At 38.8% G+C, this 20,756-nt stretch overlaps 1 protein-coding gene across 1 annotated transcript in view; it reads right to left on the minus strand.

Moving 5' to 3' along the window:
* C2CD6 (C2 calcium dependent domain containing 6) overlaps positions 1–20,756 on the minus strand; it is a 203,402-nt gene that overhangs the window by 142,837 nt on the left and 39,809 nt on the right. The window contains exons 2-6 of the mRNA XM_062196818.1: positions 12,056–12,142; positions 10,502–10,553; positions 9,464–9,609; positions 3,162–3,284; positions 1,518–1,562 (exon numbers count right to left, since the gene is read on the minus strand). Coding sequence (XP_062052802.1) covers positions 1,518–1,562; positions 3,162–3,284; positions 9,464–9,609; positions 10,502–10,553; positions 12,056–12,142 — 453 coding nt within the window. The remainder of the gene's footprint in view (positions 1–1,517; positions 1,563–3,161; positions 3,285–9,463; positions 9,610–10,501; positions 10,554–12,055; positions 12,143–20,756) is intronic.

The raw sequence follows: 20,756 nt of genomic DNA on the forward strand, positions 1-20,756 counted from the left end.
CCCGAATGTTGGGTTTTTAATAGTATCCTGTAGATTACTGACAGTATTTTTTAGATTTGTGATTTCTTCTTCTTTGATTTGACTGTTTCCTTTGCTGTTCTCTGTCTTCTAAGTCCGATATTCTCTCTTCTGCTTCAACCAATCTGTTTTTAAGGCTTTCTAATGCGTTTGTCATTTGATCTATTGAGTTCTTCATTTTATTGTGGTTTTTTGTCACTATCACAGTTTCATGTTCTACTAGTTGTTTCATTTCATTTTGATTCCTCTTTAATATTTCATTTTCACGAGAGAGATTTTCTATCTTGTCCATTAAGGATTTCTGTAGTTCAAGAATTTGTTTTTGAGAACTTCTTAATGTTCTTATCAATTTTTTGAGATCTGCTTCTTGCATTTCCTCTATTTCTTCATCTTCATAATCTTGGCTTGGTGTGTCTTGTTCATTTGGAGGCATCATAGTGTCTTCCTTGCTCTTGTTACCTCGGCTTCTACGTTTGTTGTTTGGCATGTTGGAGATAATTTATGTTTTTTTGTTTGTTTGTTTGTTTTTGCTGTGGTGTTTTTTTCTCGTTATACTATGCCTCTAAGTGGGCTGTCTGCTTTGATGGATCCTTAGAGGCTGTGATGGGTGTAGCCAGAGAGCTCTGCTTGATTCTTCAGGTTTAAGGCTGTGCAAAAAGCGACTCACCCAGATTGTTCACTCCCTTGCTCCTTACTGGATCGCTCTCTCTCTCTTTTTTTTTTTTTTTTTTTTTTTTGACTCAGTTTGAAGTAATCCCGAATGGCTGAGTGAAATTGATGGTAGTTGAAATCTGGCCTCTGTGAGTATTCGTTTGATCTACCCCTGGGACCACACAAAGAGTTTATGCAGCCCTCAATGTGTTCTCAAGATTCACCAAATTCCGAAGTTACCGAGTTTGTGGCTGCGCTTTAGATATGTAAAATGGCTCCTGCTCTTTGTTTTGCTCTTTGAGTGACAAGAGAGGCCTCTGCTTTTCCCCCACAATGTCTCGGGTTTCTGCTGTCTTTGTCTTACCTCCCTCCCGTTCCCGCGCTGGCGAGATTCTGTGGCTCCTCTCCCGCGGTTGAGTTTCCACGCGTTGGGCTCCCTGTAGGTCCTCTGTGTCACATCCACTAGATCCGGAAACGTTTCCTCTGCAGTTTTTTTCTTGAGTCTTTTCCTGAGGCTACAGTATTTCCACTTTTATGAAACTTTATTTTCCCAAACTATGGCGCACGTCCTCACTATCCGCCATCTTGGCTCCGCCCCCTGATTTCTAATTTTTTTCATCATTCAGAATTAACATAGTAGCTTTTTAAAATGTAAGGGTGACTTTTTATGAGCAAATATTGTAATTTCTGCTTCATATGTTTTCATTAATGTAAACATGACTTGGAAGGATAATAAAGAATTAAAAATACAGAATATAAGCAGAGTAAAGTTTTATCAGAGTAAAGTTATACAAAGTGTTAAATATTACATATGTATAAAACTTAGGAAGTTTCCGTAAAGTACTTACTGTGTTTTTATTCATCATTTGCAATTCTTCAGTAAAGCACCCTTTCTAGAAAAAATAAATAAAATTCTTAGACATAAGGTCACTCACATATTTTCCTGTATTTTATCTAAATCAAAATATAGTAAAAAATAAAGTAATGATTTTTCAAATGCACCTATCAATTTAATAGTTAAAACAAACAATGAATATTCAAAAGAAGAAAATAAAAATTACAGGTACAAGTCACAGAAACAAATGTAATATTTACATTTATGTTTCAGACAAAATGCCCTTGCTAGCTACAGTTCTTCTTTTTGGAAGTCTTGGAGGAACTGCAATGCCCACACTCTTTTCCTATTTTTTTAACTGTTTGTGTGACAAAGAGACAGAGGCAGAAATACAAACATCTCCCATTGGCTCGTTCACTCCCTGCACACTTGCTCTGGCTGGGGCTAGACCAGTCCAAAGCCTACAGCCAGGAATTCAGTCCAAGTCTCCCATGGGGGAGGCAGGAAACCAACTCTTGGGAGTGATCACTGCTGCCTCCAGGATGTGCATGAGCAGGAAGCTGCAGCTGGACATGGACCCAGGCGCTCCGGTGTGGGATGTGAGCATCCTAAACAGCATTTTAACTGCTAGGCCAAATGCCTGTCCCCTACTTACTCCCAATCCTCACCTTTTTTGAGAGGTTAAACACATGGTAAGCTGACCCCTGACAGAACTAAAGTACCTCTCTCATCTCTGGAGAACTGTTATTTTAAAGATTTATTTATTTATTTATTTGAAAGGCAGAGTTACAGGGAAGCAGAGGCAGAGAGAGAGAGAAACCAGGCTGGCAGGGGAAGGGAAGGAGGTCTTCCATCTGGTGGTTCACTCCACAAATGGCCATAAAGGCCAGAGCTGGGCCAATCCGAAGCCAGGAGCCAGGAGCTTCTTCCAGGTCTCCCATGTGGGTGCAGGGGCCCAAAGACCTGGGCCATCTTCTACTGCTTTCCCAGGCCATAGCAGAGAGCTGGATTGGAAGTGGAGCAGCCAGGACTTGCACCAGTACCCAGATGAGATGCTGACACTACAGGCAGTGGCCTTACCCACTATGCCACAGCAACTGCCCCTTTTAGGATCTTTTAACACAGATAAAACTTCGGTATTCATGGTCACCATTTGTGATCATCTTTGCTGTCCTATGAGTCACCCCACATGATCCAACATTTCATGATTCTTTTTCTTCCTAGTATTTTCCATTGCTCCCAATTTCATGATGAACCTTCAACTATTTCACTAAATAGTCCTTCCACCTCTCTGCTTTATATGAGTACTGGCTCATTCACATAAACAAGTAAAGGTGCTCCTTTTCCAGAAGTCTACATACCTCAATGTCAGGAGGAACATACAGTAGCACCCACCATACCAACCTCCATTGCTTCCAAATCCTATTAGTTCATGTAAGGATAAAAACTTTTTCCCTTTTAAGCCTCATGCTACCTGGTGATTCTACTATTTTTAAGACATTAGGGTCATTAATCCTCACAGAGAAAACTTTGTTTCCTAAACACATGCATTTCAGGGCAGATAACAGAAATGAGTCCATCAGATATAATAAATTACCACAACAAACAAAAAATGGATTATGTGGTATTAAATTGATAAATGGACCTGTATACATACCTGGATTACTTCATAAAGATGTAATTCAGAGCTCCCTAAAAAGAGAGGATATTTTTCTGTACTGTCATGTTGCATTAGTTCCAGGTAAATATTATTCCGCTCATCATCTTGACGTCTGGGAACCTCAGTATCAAAACATACATTAAAACAGCACTAAATTTTCAGTGTGAATTTCAGATTTAGTTTCTGAATAGATATAACAATAAACTATATTACATTATGTGCATGTTTAATTATTAGCTTTTGTGTGTGTGTTTAGCTTTAAAACTTTTTAACGTCACAGTAACGTATATCCTAATGTTTATGTCTAACATTAATTATAATCTTTCTGAAACACCCATTGCCTACATTCTCTTTTTAACTCTACAAAAATGCACCCTCAGCACTACTGAGACTACATTATCAAAGGTATATCTAAAATGAAATTAAGTAATCTAGGTAGTCTTAATACGGGTTATCCACATATTCAACATAAAAGGATAGCAGATACCCTTTTGAGGCTCCATTCTTTAAGTTTTTGTATGCCACAATACCGTTAATATAACCATTAGAATTTATTCAGTCTTGGCTAAGAAAACAATCTCCTGCCTCTCCAGTCCCAAGACTCTAGGTGCTTTCTTATGGTGTGTCCTTCCCCATGGCTGTTAACAGAGCCTGTGGGAGACTTTTTAAAGTTATATTTGTGATTATTTTCCCCTTAGAAATGAGCAAAGCAGGAGACAATCCCTGTGTACCAGCACAGAGGTTAAAAGGACAAGCTTGGTATTTCAGTAATTTGGCATTGTTAGAATTTGTGACTTCTAAGGTCTCTATTCAGCTTTCAGCCCTCCAGCATCTATTCTCTGTGGCTCTCGAGAGGCTTGCTCTGTATGCAAAACTGAAAAGTAAAAGAAAGAGTACAGACTCCTCTAGCAAAGCTATACCTTGGTATTATTGCTGGTTTTTTTTTTTAAACCTGTGCTTAAAGAACTATCCTCAATACTCAACACTTAAATAAAACGAAATTTGTAAAAAGAAAAACATGTAACATAGAGGAAATGCTTTAGGAGTTCACTAACATCCAACTCATACAATAAAACTATTGGAAAATAGACTAATCTATGAACCCTGAATCTATATGGAATACTGCTGCTCATTTGGAAGCTTTGAGATACACCGAAGATTTTAAGAAACTTAACTGTGAAAAAAGAAACAGTAAGTTCTGATGTAAGAAGAGGTGGTTTAATGAAGTATAGTCGGAGGCCAGACTGCCTGCATTCCCAAGTCTACCCCACATACTAGCTCTGTAACTTTCACACAGTAACTCAGGTACTTCATCTGTAAAGTTAGAACGATAATAAGATATATACATATAACGACTGAATAAGTTAATCTACACAACAATTAGAATCCGTATAAGGAGACTGCAGGAAAGGAGAAAAGAAAAGGTTGGGGAGATTGAAAAAACAAAGGGTAGAGAGTGGCAAGATGGTGGAATCGGAGGGGAGCACACTGATAGTCTGGGAAGAGACAGTTTAATAAAAGTGGAGATACTGCAGGGTCAAGGAAGAGTAGGGGAAGAAACAGCAGAGGAAACTCTTCCAGAACTAGTGATTCATGGTGGACATGCGTGGAGGGCGTGGGAGCCCACGGAAGGGACACCAGTGGCAGAATCAATGAACCAGCGCTGGAACGCGAGGTGAGCCGAACCTCAATAGCCTGAGACACTGGCGGGAAAGCAGAAAGATGAGACTAGAGGAAAGGAGGTTTGAAACCCCGTGGGGGAAAGTTCACCAGGCTAACTAGAAGAGAGAAGAAAAAAAAAGTGACTGGTACGGACATGAGTTTCTCTCTCTCCACTCACCTCTCAGAGGCGAGCAAGACAAAGAGCAGGCACCATTTTGGACATACCTAATAAGTGGCGCGACCTTAGACAGGACTGCACCTGCCCTCAGCCAAGCAGAAAAACCTGACTCTGGGGTGGGGAGGGGGTGTGAAATAACAGGAGATTAGGACCTAGTGAATGTGTGGTGCTAATGAACTGAGACTGTGAAAAAAGAGACAGTGGGGGAGAGAACTCATGGAATTCACGTGAGTACTCTCCAGAGACGGTAAAATTCAGTAAACTTGGCAACCCAGTGGGAGACTGCAAAGAATTTGAGTCCACACTGAGGGCAGCACAGATTCCCTGTGTGGTCCTTGGGAAAGAGCTTCCAACTTTTGGCTCCTGTGGGTATATCATTCACCTGATAACTACCTTCAATTCTGCTCAGCTGTGCGGAATTAATTCCCTTCGGAATAAAAAAAAAGAAAAGAAAAAAAAAGAAAGAGAGAGAGAGAGATTCACCACGCCTAACCTGGGAGTGTCACCTTTGGCACTCCCTTAACCCTGAGGAACCAAACAGAGCTCTCAGGCCACACCCATCTCAAGCCTCTATAAGGCTCCATCAAAAGCAGACAGGCCACTTAATACAGTCATAGTATAACAGGAAAAAAACACCACAGCAAGGGATGAAGAATCCAAAGAATATCTCCACAATGCCAAGCAACAAACGCAGAAACTGAGGAAAAAAGAACAAGGAAGACATTATGACACCCCCAAATGAACAAGACACACCAAGCCAAGATTATGAAGATGATGAGATGGAAGAAATGCAAGATACAGGTTTCAAAAAATTTATGTTAAGATCATTTAGAAGTTTTCAGAAACAAATGCTTGAGCTACGGAAATCCTTACTGGACAGGATAGAAAATCTCATTCGTGAAAATGAAATCTTAAGGAAGAATCAAAATGAAATGCAGAAACTAGTAGAACAGGAAAGTATGATAGTGAAGAGTATTCAAAATGAAATGAAGAACTCAATAGATCAAATGACAAACACATTAGAGAGCCTTATAAACAGAGTCAGTGAAACAGAAGAGAGAATATCGGACTTAGAAGACAGAGAACAGGAAAGTATACAAACCAAAGAAAAGAAGAAGAAATTAGAAATCTAAAACATATTGTTGGGAATCTACAGGATACAATTAAAAACCCCAACATTCGGGTTCTAGGAGTTCCTGAAGGCATGGAGAGGGAGAAAGGATTAGAAGGCCTTTTTAGTGAGATACTTGGAGAGAACTTCCCGGGTTTGGAGAAGGACAGAGACATCCTAGTACAGGAAGCTCATAGAACCCCTAGTGAACATGATCAAAAGAGATCCTCACCACGACACGTCGTAATCAAAGTCACCACAATGAAACATAAAGAAAAGACCCTAAAAGGTGCAAGAGAGAAACGTCAGATTACTCTCAGAGGATCTCCAATTAGACTCACAGCTGACTTCTCATCAGATACCCTACAGGCTAGGAGGGAATGGTGAGACATAGCCCAGGTACTAAGAGAGAAAAACTGCCAGCCCAGAATATTATATCCTGCAAAGCTCTCATTTGTGAATGAAGGTGAAATTAAGACTTTTCATAGCAAACAGAAATTGAAAGAATTTGTTGCCACTCATCCTGCCCTGCAAAAGATGCTTAAAGATGTGTTACACATAGAAACACAGAAACACGGTCATCAATATCAAAGAAGGTAAAGGAAGGAAACCTCACAGCAAAAGATCACAGGAAACTCAAAGCATATATTAGAAAATATCTTTGGCAAATGGCAGGGCAAAGTTACTCCTTCTCAATAGTCACATTGAACGTTAATGGCCTGAACTGTGCAAACATCTACAGCCAACTTATATTTGATCAAGTATCCAAAGCCAATCCCTGGAATAATAAGGACAGTCTATTCAATAAATTGTGCTGGGAAAATTGGATTTCCACGTGCAGAAGCATGAAGCAAGAACCCTACCTTCACCTTACACAAAAATCACTCAACATGGATTAAAGATTTAAATCTATGACCCGACACCTTCAAATTATTAGAGAGCATTGGAGAAATGCTGCAAAATATTGCTACCGACACAGAATTCTTGGAAAAGAACCCCAGAAGCACAGGCAGTCAAAGCCAAAATTAACATTTGGGATTGCATTAAATTGAGAAGTTTCTGTACTTTAAAAAAAAAAAAAAACAATCAGAAAAGTGAAGAGGCAACCGACAGAATAGGAAAAAATATTTGCAAACTATGCAACAGATAATGGGTTGATAACCAGAATCTACAAAGAAATCAAGAAACTCCACAACAACAAAACAAACAACCCACTTAAGAGTTGGGCCAAGGACCTCAATAGACATTTTTCAAAAGAGGAAATCCAAATGGCCAACAGACACATGGAAAAATGTTCAAGATCACTAGCAATCAGGGAAATGCAAATCAGAACCACAATGAGGTTTCACCTCACCCCGGTGAGAATGGCTCACATTCAGAAATCTACGAAAAACAAATGCTGGAGAGGATGTGGGGAAAAAGGGACACTAACCCACTGTTGGTGGGAATGTAAACTGGTAAAGCCACTATGGAAGTCAGTCTGGAGATACCTCAGAAACCTGAATATAACCCTACCATACAACCCAGCCATCCCACTCCTTGGAATTTACCCAAAGGAAATTAATTTGGCAAACAAAAATGCGGTCTGCACCTTAATGTTTATTGCAGCTCAATTCACAATAGCTAAGACCTGGAATCAACCCAAATGCCCATCAACAGTAGACTGGATAAAGAAATTGTAGGATATGTACTCTACAGAATACTATACAGCAGTCAAAAACAATGAAATCCGGTCATTTGCAACAATATGGAGGAATCTGGAAAACATTATGCTGAGTGAATTAAGCCAGTCCCAAAGGGACAACTATCATATGTTCTCCCTGATCGGCGACAACTAACTGAGCACCAAAGGGGAAACCTGTGGAAGTGAAATGGACACTATGACAAACATTGACTTGATCACCCCTTGTCCTGACTGTTGAATTACAATTTAAGACTTTATCCCTTTTAGAATTGTTTTTTGTTCTATTCCTATTGGTGAACTCTGTAATTAACACACAATTATTCTTAGGTGTTTAAATTTAACTGAAAACTGATCGCTGTGAAATATAAGAATGGGAATAATAGAAGGAGGAGATGTAAAATTTGGGACATGCTCAATCGGACTTGCCGCAAATGGTGGAGTTAGAAATGTGCCAGGGGATTCCAATACAATCCCATCAAGGTGGCATGTACCAATGCCATCTCACTAGTCCAAGTGATCAATTTCAGTTCACAATTGATCACACTGATAGGTCTAAGAGTCAAAGGGATCACACAAACAAGACTAGTGTCTGCTAATACCAACTGATAGAATCAAAAAGGGAGAGAACGATCCAACATTGGAAGCTGGATATACAGCAGACTCATAGAATGGCAGATGTCCTAAAAAGTACTCTGGCCTCAGAATCAGCCCTTAAGGCATTCAGATCTGGCTGAAGAGCCCATGAGAGTATTTCAGGCATGGAAAGCCAAGACACCCTGGCCAAAATAAAAAAAAAAAAAAACCTAAGTGAAAAATGTCTGCGAGTGAGATCCCAGTAAAAGAACGGGGCCATCAAAGAAGGAGGTACCTTTCTCTGAAGGGAGGAGAGAACTTCCACTTTGACTATGACCCTGTCAGAATAAGATCGAAGTTGGCAAACTCAAAATGCTTCCATAGCCTTGGCAACCCATGACTAGAGCGTAAGGCAATTACTGACGCCATAAACAAGAGTGTCAAATTGTTAAGTCAACAGGAGTCACTGTGTACCTACTGCTCATGTGGGATCTGTCCTTAATGTGGTGTCCAAAGTGAAGTAATGCTATAACTAGTACTGAAAGAGTATTTTACACTTTGTGTTTCTGTGTGGGTGCAAACTGATGAAATCTTTACTTAATATATACTAAATCGATCTTCTGTATATAAAGAGAATTGAAAATGAATCTTGATGTGAATGGAATGAGAGAGGGAGTGGGAGATGGGAGGGGCGCAGGTTTGAGGGAAGTTATGGGGGGGGACCCATTTTAATCCATAAGCTGTACTTTGGAAATTTATATTTACTAAATAAAATTTTTTAAAAAAATTAAAAAAAGAAAAAAACATAAGGTAGAAGAGGGTATATGGGAAGTACAAACACTTAGAACTACAGACAGTGACATCTCAGGGAAGCGGCCCCAAGGTTATGCATTTTATAGTAGCCTGTTGGTTTAAAAAAATTACAGCCCATAGTATAGAGGTAGAATATTTTAAAATACCAAATACAAAGGTACTGCTTTTGTTTCTTCCTTACCTTAAAAAAAAATAAAAACAGAAAAGATAGGATTAGGTTAGAATATTTGAAACTATAAAGAGACTTTCTCACATCTAGAAGAGATTTTTAACATTACCTTTATAGAAAAATACTTCACTTCATCAAACTTAATTACACTGACTTTTTCATCGTTTCTCGATAGCAAGCTGCAAAGTTTTGTAGATTTCACAACATTGTTAATAGAGATGCGAATGAACAAATTAGTATAATGTTGTGAACTGACTGAAAATGGAATGATATTTAGGAAACACATATTGTTGTACTTGAATAATAATGCATTTTAAATTAACCTATTAATTATAATCCATTAGGCCAATAATAAATCAATCAAGTATAAATCTACTTGATTAATCAAGAATAAAACAAGTAGATAACAGAATCCAATTGCAGAGTATACTAGTTTTAGCCCATGAGAAATCTAAAAACAGTTAGCTTTTTAAAAGTCACCAATATAAAACAAATGCTTTAAAAATGTTAAATGAAAGAATACCTACTTACAAATAATTTAGCATTATTTATTTACACACCAAAAGGATGTGTATTCTTCCTTTAACTTATACATGATTGAAGTGCATTACAGGTGGCTGAAAATCTTTTATCATTCCCACATTAAAAGACAGATTTTACTTCCACTGCCCTTGAATCTTGGCTAGCACTGTGGCTACTTTTACCAATAAAATACAATGGATGTGATTAGGACTAGGCAAGAGAGGTACTTTCCCAGGGTGTAAAATTTAAAGATACACCAAAAACTTAAGTAATCAAGATTTTAAAAATACATTAATTTAGTGCTTTTAATCAAAATTAAAGAATTAAAAGTTTAACCATTTCAGGATCACAGCTGAGTTCAGCCTCCCAGTCATCCCCACCAAAGAACCAGACAAATAAATGGGTTATTTCACATATTCCAGCCCTCCCTGAACTGCCAGACAACTGCAGCCCAAGTTTGGGTGTCAACAAGCAGAAGTTCCAGTTACTGAATACATAGACAGGGTTGATAATAAAACGTTAAGTTTAAAGCCACTAAGTCTTGAAGCAATTTTTAAGGTAGCAATGGTTAACTGAAATACTGAGATATGATCATATTATGATTCTAAAATCAATAAAAGGATACTCTTAGACATAAAATGTCTGCAATTCTTTATATGTATGGCCAGGCAGCCAACCTGCATCAAAATAAAAATACAGATAGTGAATATATTTATAAAAAGTAAACTCTTCCTCTACTTTATTTAATTTTTATTGAATTTATTTATTATTTAAAAGGCAGAGAGACAGAGACAGAGAGATCTCTCATGGGCTGGCATCCCTAAATGCCAGCCATAGTCAAGGCCAGAGCCAGGAACTCAATCTGGGGCTCCCATATGAGTGGCATGCATCCAACTATTTCAGTTACCATCTGCTTTTTCCCAGTGTGTACAGTGGCAGGAATATTCTAAGAAGAGTGCAGAGCTGGAACTTGAAACCAGGAACTCCAGTATGGGATGCAGGCTTCCCAGGTGGCAACTAAACCACAAAGCCTAACACCCACCATGAACAATATTCTTTTCAAACTTCAACTTTGTTGTTTTTCTCTTTATATCATTTTTCAATGGAAATACCTAACTAATGGAAAACATAAAAAAGCAGAAATATAGAAGGAAAATGAACAGTGTTTAAAGTACCCCTACATTTAACCAGAGTACAAAGCAAAGGAAACACGATCACTCTTTGAATCAATCTTATTTTATATTAGATGAGAACTAATAAAATTCAAGAATGAGCTTTGTTTCAGACAAACTAATTTATCCAGTATCTTAAAACTACTTTATTGATTAAATAATTATGCATTAGCTTTATATGCTAGGAATTGTAAATATTCATTCTTTCTAGTACAAAATTCTTCTAAATAATAAAGAGAATTGTATCGTGTTTAGTCATAAAATCAAATACAGGAACATTTGAATTCTAATAGCTAGCATTAATCAAATATATTTAGCCATGTTTAGTTTCAAAGACAAAGTAAAAAGAGCAGAACTATTATATTAAATATTGCATGTGAAAGAAGGTAGAGTGAAAGAGAAATTCTTATTTCATATCCAGTAGCTGTTCTAATAGCGTTCAGGAAAGAGTGAACTATCAAAGAATGCCTTGATATTCTGACAGTTCTGAATGTACCTAGGTCCTCATGTCCCATACTCTGAAACATCCAAAATAGAATAATAGATTTTTTTTCCAATTCTAAGCCTAGATTTTGTGTCCTACCTGTGTGTGTGTGTATGTGGTATGTTTTCTTTTATTTCTTGGAATTTTTTGGGAGAAGTGTGGGAATCAATTTTCAAACTAGAGCTCAATCTAGCTGTAAAGCTCAGTAAAAGTACTGACTCCCAGGTTCCTCTCTCTGAGGTTAGCAGATCTTAGGTTGGGCCTAAAATCATCGTTGGTATTACTAGAATTGGCAATCCCTAGTACAGAAGACATTATTTCTGTGAATCAAGCTATTTTCCATAATTTCAGTGCTATTACAATGGGTTTTTTTACTCATAAAAATAAAAAATTCATGAATATCCTATCAGAAAGAATTGTTTTATGCACATACTTTAAGATTACCAAATAATAAACATCAACTATGTCTCACATCAAACAATAAATAATTTGTAAAGGTTCACTGAGGATTAGTGATTCTTACCACATCCCCAAATGGCACCAAAGTTGGTATTTCAGGTGTTACTTCCAGTTCTTCACTCTCAGACCCTTTCAGAGTTTTTCTCAGCATCTACAATGTAAATAATTTAATATTTTTGAAGAAAAGAAGTGCATAGCTAGATAAAATATTAATTTAATTCAATAATTATTTTATGAGTACATAATAAGTATCAGGTACTATAGGTAATGAGATGAATATCACTAAGAAACTCCTCCCTGTACTCAGTAAGCTTTTCAATAAACAGAGGCACGCTAAAACTGGAACATAACTAAATATAAAATCATTAAAAGCACCATGAAAGAGGAGAAAAATATACAGTACTAACAAATGAGTTCAGTTTGTTAAAAGATTGAACACTTAAGGAGAGAGTTTCAGTTTGTCCTAGTGTGGGAGCTACACTGAATCTGAATCTCCACTCAAAGTTTTATCAAAAAAAAAAAAAAAAAGGAGTACAAATGAAACCATAAAACACAAATGTATACTATTACTAGAAGAGAGATTGTCATAAACTTTACAAATTCCAACAGAACTCTCCTGGAACTCTTGGTACTATTAAAAACCAATGGAGATGGAGGGCTGGGGGGCACACTGTGGCGAATCGAGTAAAGCCACCGCCTGCAGTGCTGGCATCCTGCTTGAAGTGCTGGCATCTCATATGGGCACTAGTTCTAGTCCCGGCTGTTCCACTTCTGATCCAACTCCCTTCTATGGCCTGGGAAAACAGAAAATGGCCCAAGTCCTTGGACCAACCCCTGCACCAATGTGGGAGACCCAGAAGAAGCTCCTGGCTCCCGGCTTCGGATCAGCCCAGCTCTGGCCATTGTGGCCATCTGGGCAGTGAATCAGTGGATAGAAGACCTTTCTCTCTATGCCTCTCTATAATTCTGATGTAGGCAGGCACTGGATAAAATCAATTAGATTTGTGAGCTGGAAGACCACGCTTTCACCACACCCCTAAGTGATCTCACGCCCCTAACTGACCCCACCTGATTACCCACTTGCCAACCAGAGTATGTAATCACTCCCTTTTGGAAGTGGATAAAAGACCTGGAACGCGGTGGGATCGCCCTTGTTTCCCTTGTTCACCTTGTTGCCCTGCACCTTTGGGGCACATGGCCTTCAGGATGCCTGCTCTCTGCCTTCCTGCCTGCATGCTTGCTCCACATGGCTTGCTGCTGGCTTGCTCTCTGCTTGGTATGGACCCAATTTAGCTTCTAGACTTCTCTTTCTCCCCTAAATAAAGCCCCCATTCTCCTGCACATTCCTCTCACTGAATAAAAAGTTTAAAAAGTTACCATGTTGTCTGGTCTATTTGAGCCAGTATTCAGAATTTTTCTCTGAATACATGGCAAGAGCCCACAGGCTTATTAATATTGAGGATTATTAATAAGCAGTCTGATATCAATTCTGCCTTTCAAATAAATAAATAAATCTTGAAAAAAAATAACCTATGGGGACATACAGCGAGTGAAGAAAAATCATAAAGGATTCCAGAAAAGAGCAAACAGTGAGGAACATAAAGAAAGCACAGACAAAATCATCCTGAGATAGGGAAAATACAGTACTATGTGCAAAAATTCTGACCACAGGACAAGGATATGGTGATTCATAGCAATGACTATAGCAAAGAAATCTGAAAGAAAAGGCCCAGGAGTAGCTGCCTTAGAGGAGCTCTTAGGGGTAAAGAGACAAAGAGGTCTGCTTTGTACATGTCAGTAAAGAGAAAGAAGGTTGTAAATGAGGAAATTAAAGACATCAGAATAACCAAAGACCACCACAAGTTATACCCATCCTTTTCCTTCGCTTCCCACCAATTACAACTTCACTGGCATCGTGGCATAGAAAGTCAGGCCACCACTTGTGATCTTGGCATCTCATTTGAGCACTGGTTCCAGTCTGGCAGCTCCACTTCTGATCCTGCTTCCTACTAATATGCCTGGGAAGTAGTAGAAGATTAGTCCAAGTGCTTGGGTCCTGGCCACCCATGTGGGAGACTTGGATGGAGTTCCTGTCTCCTGGCTTTGATCTAGTTCAGCCCTGGTCATTGTGGCCATTGGGGATGGAAGATTCTCAAAGCCCCCTTCACAAGCAGCCCAGCATCTACACTTCAAAATCCTGCCCAGACCCCGATCCCTGGTCCCAGCCCTTCCCACCATGGGAAAGCTCTCTCCTCAGCACCAAATGGGTTATCTGGTCTGATAACACTGAGCAGTAAAACCTCCACATTCTCTTCCAAGGCAGGCACCCTAGGGAGAAGCTCCTCTGCCCAGTGCCAGCAAACCTGGGGAGGAATTTCCTAATTTAGACTCAGTAAACCCTTTGTTATGGAGGAGAAGGAGGAGCAGGAGCAGGAGCAGGAGGAGGTGGAGGTGGAAATGGAAGTGGAGGTGGACGTGGACGTGGAGGTGGAGGTAAAGGTGGAGGAGGTGGAGGAGGTGGAGGAGGTGGAGGAGGAGGTGGAGGAGGAGGAGAAACCTGGACTCCTTTTCCCTTATAAGCCCGAGTCTAAACAAATACTGTGCACTTGGCTTTCTCAGTTTTCCACCAACTTGCCTGCCTGGCCTGTCAGGTATATTCTCTCCACCCAGCCAAGTAACCATACTTTCCCCCAGACTGAATAACTGGGAACTCTCCATCCCTTCCATTCTGACAGATGCCCTGTCACCAATAAAACCTTGCTACTTTGCTCTCTGTCTCACATCTGATTTCTTTCTTGAGCAAAGATAAGAACCCCTGACTTCTCTCCAGTGACGCTGCCAGTATCCCATATGGGCACTGGTTCATGTCCTGGCTGCTCCTCTTCTGATCCAGCTCTCTGTGTATGGCCTGAGAAAGCAGTGGAAGATGGCCAAAGTGCTTGGGCCCCTGCAGCCTCATGGGAGACCTGGAAGAAGCTCCTGGCTCCTGGCTTCAGATCAGCCCAGCTCTGGCCATTGCAGCCATTTGGGGAGTGAACCAGTGGATGGAAGACCTTTCTCTCTGTCTCTCCCTTTCTTTGTCTATAACTCTGCCTCTAAAGTAAATAAATAAATTTTTTTTAAAAAGATAAAAACATATCAGAAATAAATTACAAGGTACCCAAGAAAGCATGGATTTAAATGAAATAATATGGGCCACTGGAAAGAAAATAAACCCATAAAGAGGATGAAAATTAGAGAAAAAACTATACAGGGTCAGAAAAACGTAGTTGAACTGGAAGATAAACCAATAAGAAACCTTTAAAGAAGAAAAACAAAACAATGGGAAAGCACAAATATTTAAAAATCACAATTCAATAAAATTTTAGGCATTAAGAGAAAAGTGTACATATTGATAGGACTCACTATGTTTCTGGAAAAATTGACTCACAGTGATTAATTCTAAGATGCATCCTTGTAATATCATATCCTGGCTGCTCCCCTTCCAATTCGGTCTCTGCTATGGCCTGGGAAAGCAGTGGAAGATGGCCTAAGGACTTAAGCCCCAGCATCCACATGGGAGACCCAGAAGAAGCTCCTGGCCCCTGGCTTCAGATCTTCCCAGCTCCAGCTATTGTGGCCATTTGGGGAGTGAACCAGTAAATGGAAGACCTTTCTCTCTGTCTCTCCTCTTTGTCTGTAACTCTGACTCTCAAGTAATAAACAAAATCTTTAAAACAAAATGAGACTAGCATCAGATTTCTCAAGACCAACACACAAAACAGTGCAAACATATGGCAGAGTTTTCATGAAGTTCAAAGCAAGAAAGATCAAGCAAAGGATTTTTATAAAACCAAGCCACCCTTCAAGCACCAAGACTATTTTAAAATGTATGAAATAGGCAAAAACTCAGGAAATACTTTGTCCTGAGCTGTTTCTGAGGAATCCACTTAATCTTCCTCCAAACCAAAAGATCCCCAGATAAACTAGAACATAAGTCTTAATGCGGAGCAGTTAAAAATATATTTAATTACAGTTCAGTAAACTGAACCTAGGTCTTTGTAAAAATTAAGAGTGCAAATAGAAGGAGGAAGAGGAGGAAGAAGGGTTGAAGTGTGGGTAGGAGGGAGGGTAGGGTGAGAAGTGTTACTATGTTCCTAAATCTGCATATTTGAAATACATAAAACTTATATAATTTAAATAAATTTTTTTAAAATCACAAAAAATACTAAATGGAGAGCAGTTAATACGTTTAACTACAGCTGAAACTAAAACAAAGGAGAGGATATGAGTGCAAGAAGAGTATACAAATCTTACAGTTCTAATGAAGAAAAGAATGCAACACTCAAAAATGAGAGAAGGGGAAAAGTAAATTAGATCATAAATCAATGTATAAATGACAAGTGAGAGAAGAAGGATTCCAATGAAAACTAACAAACTCAGAGTAAATATTTAAATAAGAAAAATTAAGCTTAAGGTTACTAGGAAAGCATAAATACAAACATAAACATTGAAACAGAAATACGAACTTTGCCAAATACCTGTTATGGTACAAACAGGATTTGGCTCTCTAAACTCATACAGAAGTTTAAACCCCAAGTCTTATGTTAACAAATAATGGATTCATGTTAATTAGTTGATGGATTAAGGGTGGAGATTTCACCTAATTATGGTGTCTTTGGAGGTGAGTCTAGTGGGAGGTGTTTAGGTCATCAGGAACTTGTCCTAATATGGCTTAAGTGGGCATCTTGGTAGATCTACAGATATGGAGGTACCTGGAAACCACAAGCCCCCACGCCATGTGTAATTCTATTCTACCTGTCAATCAAAACGCCCCCTTTCCCAGGATGCATCTGTTTCACCTGGGACCTGGGGAAAGGCACTATGGAAATATGTATATTAAGATCCACATGGAATTTTATGGAAGCATCATAAAACTCCCAAGTTATGTCACACCTGTAGAAGCAACTTCCCACCTCAAAGAAGGGCATGCTAGGAGGTTCTCTCTTCTCTCACCTCTCTCTCTCTCTTTCTTTTCCTTTGAGACCATGACTAGAGGAGGTATTGTGGTATGCTCTCTCTGCTTCCCCTCTTCCAGTCTTACTTCTGGACCCACTGCCCACTCATGAGGGCATCTCTCTGTGTGTGCCAACCCATGTTCATATGTGTATGTTCACTTTTTCATCTTTTGAATAAAATTTACTTTAGGGGCTGGAGCTGTGGCTCACTTGGTTAATCCTCCGCCTGCAGCACCGGCATCCCATATGGGTGCCAGGTTCTGGTCCCAGTTGCTCCTCTTTCAGTCCAGCTCTCTGCTGTGGCCCAGAAGGGCAGTGGAGGATGGTCCAAGTGATTGGGCCCCTGCACCCGCATGGGAGACCAGGAAGAAGCACCTGGCTCCTGGCTTCAGATCAGCACAGTGCCGGCCGTGGCGGCCATTTGGGGAGTGAACCAACAGAGGGAGGACCTTTCTCTCTGTCTCTCTCATAGACTGTAACTCTACCTGTCAAATAAAAAAAATTACTTTATATATATGTATATATCAATACCTAGAATTCCTATTTTTATGTATGACAAGGGCCTGAAATAAAAATATAAACATACCATTTCCCTACAATACATGGAGGGTAGTACCTATGAGAAGTTTGGTTATACAAGCCAAGCTGTTTCGTGTCTCCCTCTGCTCCTTGGCCTGCCATGTGACACTCCCTCCATGTAGGCTCTGCCCTCATAGATACCATACTGATGGAATCCCCTCTTCATGGAGAGTGACCTTCTAAAACCATAAACCAAAATAAACTTGCCTCAATAAGAAGATCCCCTCAGATATTTCAGTTATAGTGATGAAAAGCCAACTAATATAATGCCTAAGAAATTGCTTGATTAATTATTTGATACTTACTTAAAAGGCAGAAAGAAATAAAGAAACATCTCCCAACTGCTCATTTCCACCCCCAAATGCCCTCAATAACTAATTGTGGGCCAAGCTGAAGCCAGGAGCTGAGAACTCAATACACGTATCAAGAACCCACCTACTTGAGCTATCATCTGCTGTCTCCCAGGGTGGGCATTAACAAGAAGCTAGAATCAGGAGCAGAGCCAAAACATAAACCCAGGCACTCTGATATGGAATGTGGGTATCCCAAGCAGTGTCTTAACCACTATGCCAAATAAATTTTTAAGGGAGGAAAAAAGATAAGCAAAACAAAGAAAAAAAGCATTATAAGTTATAGCATAATACTCTGAGATCAAATATATCACTCACATCAACAAACATACATGGATTTAACATTTATTAAAGAAAAATGATGTTGAAATCAGCTAATAAGAAAAAAGAACTATTGGCCAATACAACTGATGAACATAGATGTAAAAATCCTCAACAAAATACTAGCTAATCAAATACTACAACACACCAGAAAGAATACTCACCCTGACCAACTGTGATTTATCCCTAGTATGCACTGATGGTTCAACATATGCAATCAATGAGTGTAATACATCATGATAATAAACTGAAGAATAGCAATCACATGATTATCTCAATAGATGCAGAGAAAGCATTTGATAAAATACAATATCCTTTCATGAGAAAATCTTAAGCAAACTGGATATAGAAGAAACATTTCTCAACATATGTCAAAACAGTGTATGACAAACCCACTGCCAGCATCATATTAAATGCGGAAAAAGTTGGAAACATTTCCACCAAGACTGGAACCAAACAAGGATGTCCACTCTCATCATTGTTATTCAATGTAGTCTGAAAGACTTAGCCAGAACAAAACTTAGCCAGAGCAAAAAACTTAGCTAAGGGCCAGTGCTGTGGCACAGCATGTTAAAGCCCCAGTGTGCAGCACTGGCATCCCATATGGGCACTAGTTCAAGTCCCAGCTGCTCCACTTCTGATGCAGTCCCATACTAATGTTCCTGAGAAAGCAGCAGAGGAAGTCTTTGGGCCCCTAAACCCACGTGGGAAACCCAAATGAAGCTCTTGGTATCTGCCTTTGGATTGGCTCAGCTCCAGCTGTTGCAGCCATTTTGGAGGTGAACCAGCAGATGGAAGACTTCTCTGTCTCTCTGTGTCTCTATCTCTCTCTATAACCCTTTCAAATAAATAAAATAAATCTTTAAAAAAAACACTTAGCCATAGGGAAAAATTTAGGCAAGAAAAATAATTCGAAGGGATACCAATTGGAAAGGAGAAAGTAAAATCATCCCTGTTTTCAGATGACATGATCCTATATATATAGCGGAACAAAAATCCTCCACTAAGAGACTATTGCAATTCATAAAAGAGTTTGGTAAAGTTTCAGGATATAAAATCAACACAAAAAAATAAAGAGCCATGTATACACAGACAATGCATGGCTGAGAAAGAAATTCTAAGATAAGTCCCATTCACAATAACTACAAAAAAATTAAATTATTTGGAATAAATTTAACCAAGGAGGTGAAAGATCTCTATAATGAAAATGGCAAATCATTAAAGAAAGGAATAGATGACAAAAAATATGAAAAAAAAAACCCTTAAAGTTCATTGAATGGAAAAATTATTATCATCAAAATGTCCATACTAAAAAAAAGCAATTACAGATTCAATGTGATCCCAATCAAAATACCAACAACTTTCTTCTTAGATCTAGAAAAAATGGTGCTAAAATTAATATGGAAACACAAGAGACCCCAAATAGCTAAGCAATCCTAAACAATAAAAACAAAGCTGGAGGCATCACAAAACCAGACTTTAGGACATACTACATGGCACTTATAATCAAAACAGCCTGCTACTAGCACAAAAATAGATATGTTGACCAACAGAACAGAATAGAAAGTCCAGAAAAATCCACATATTTACTATCAATTAATCTTTGACAAATTAGCTGAAATCAATCCCTGGAGAAAGGACAGTCTCTTCAACAAGTGGTGCTGGGAAAATTGGACCTACATGGGCAGAAATATGAAACATGACCCTATCTTATACCTCATATAAATATCAATTCAAAATGGATCAAGAATCTAAATCTATGACCTGATATCATCAAATTACTAGAGGACAATATCTAAAAAATTCTACAAGATATTGGCATAGACAAAGAGTTCTTGGGAAAGACCCCAGAAGCACAGAAATCAAAGCAAAAATGGACAAATGGGATTATATAAAGCTAAGAAGCTTCTGCACTCCAAAGAAAACACTCAACAATGTGAAGAGGCAACAAACAGAATGGGAGAAAATATCTGTAAACCATGCAACTGATAAAGAATATCCAGAATCTATAAAGAGCTCAAGAAACTCAACAACAACAAAACAAACAATCCAGTTAAGAAATAGGACATGAATGGGTATTTTTCAAAGGAAGAAATTCAAATGGCCAACAGACACATGGAAAAATACTCAGGTTCACTAAGCCATCAGGGAAATGCAAATAAAAACCACGATGAGGTTTCAACTCAACACAGCTAGGATGGCTATCATCTAAAAATAAAAAACAAAAACAATAAACGCTGGAGAGAATGTTGCGGAAAAGGTACTCTAATCTACTGTTGGTGGGAATGTAAACTAGTACAATCATTATGGAAGACAGTATGGAGACTCCTCAGAAATTTGAAAATAGATCTACCATATGATATGATTCAGCCATTCCACTCCTGAGAATTTCCCAAATGTAATGAAATCAGCATACAAAAGAGTTATTTGTATTGCTGTGTTTATTGCAGCTGAATTCAAAAGAGCTAAGACATGAAATCAACCCAAATGTCCATCAACTGGTGACTGGATAAAGAAA

The sequence above is a fragment of the Lepus europaeus genome, chromosome 1 (genome assembly GCF_033115175.1).
Source record: "Lepus europaeus isolate LE1 chromosome 1, mLepTim1.pri, whole genome shotgun sequence".
NCBI lineage: Eukaryota > Metazoa > Chordata > Mammalia > Lagomorpha > Leporidae > Lepus > Lepus europaeus.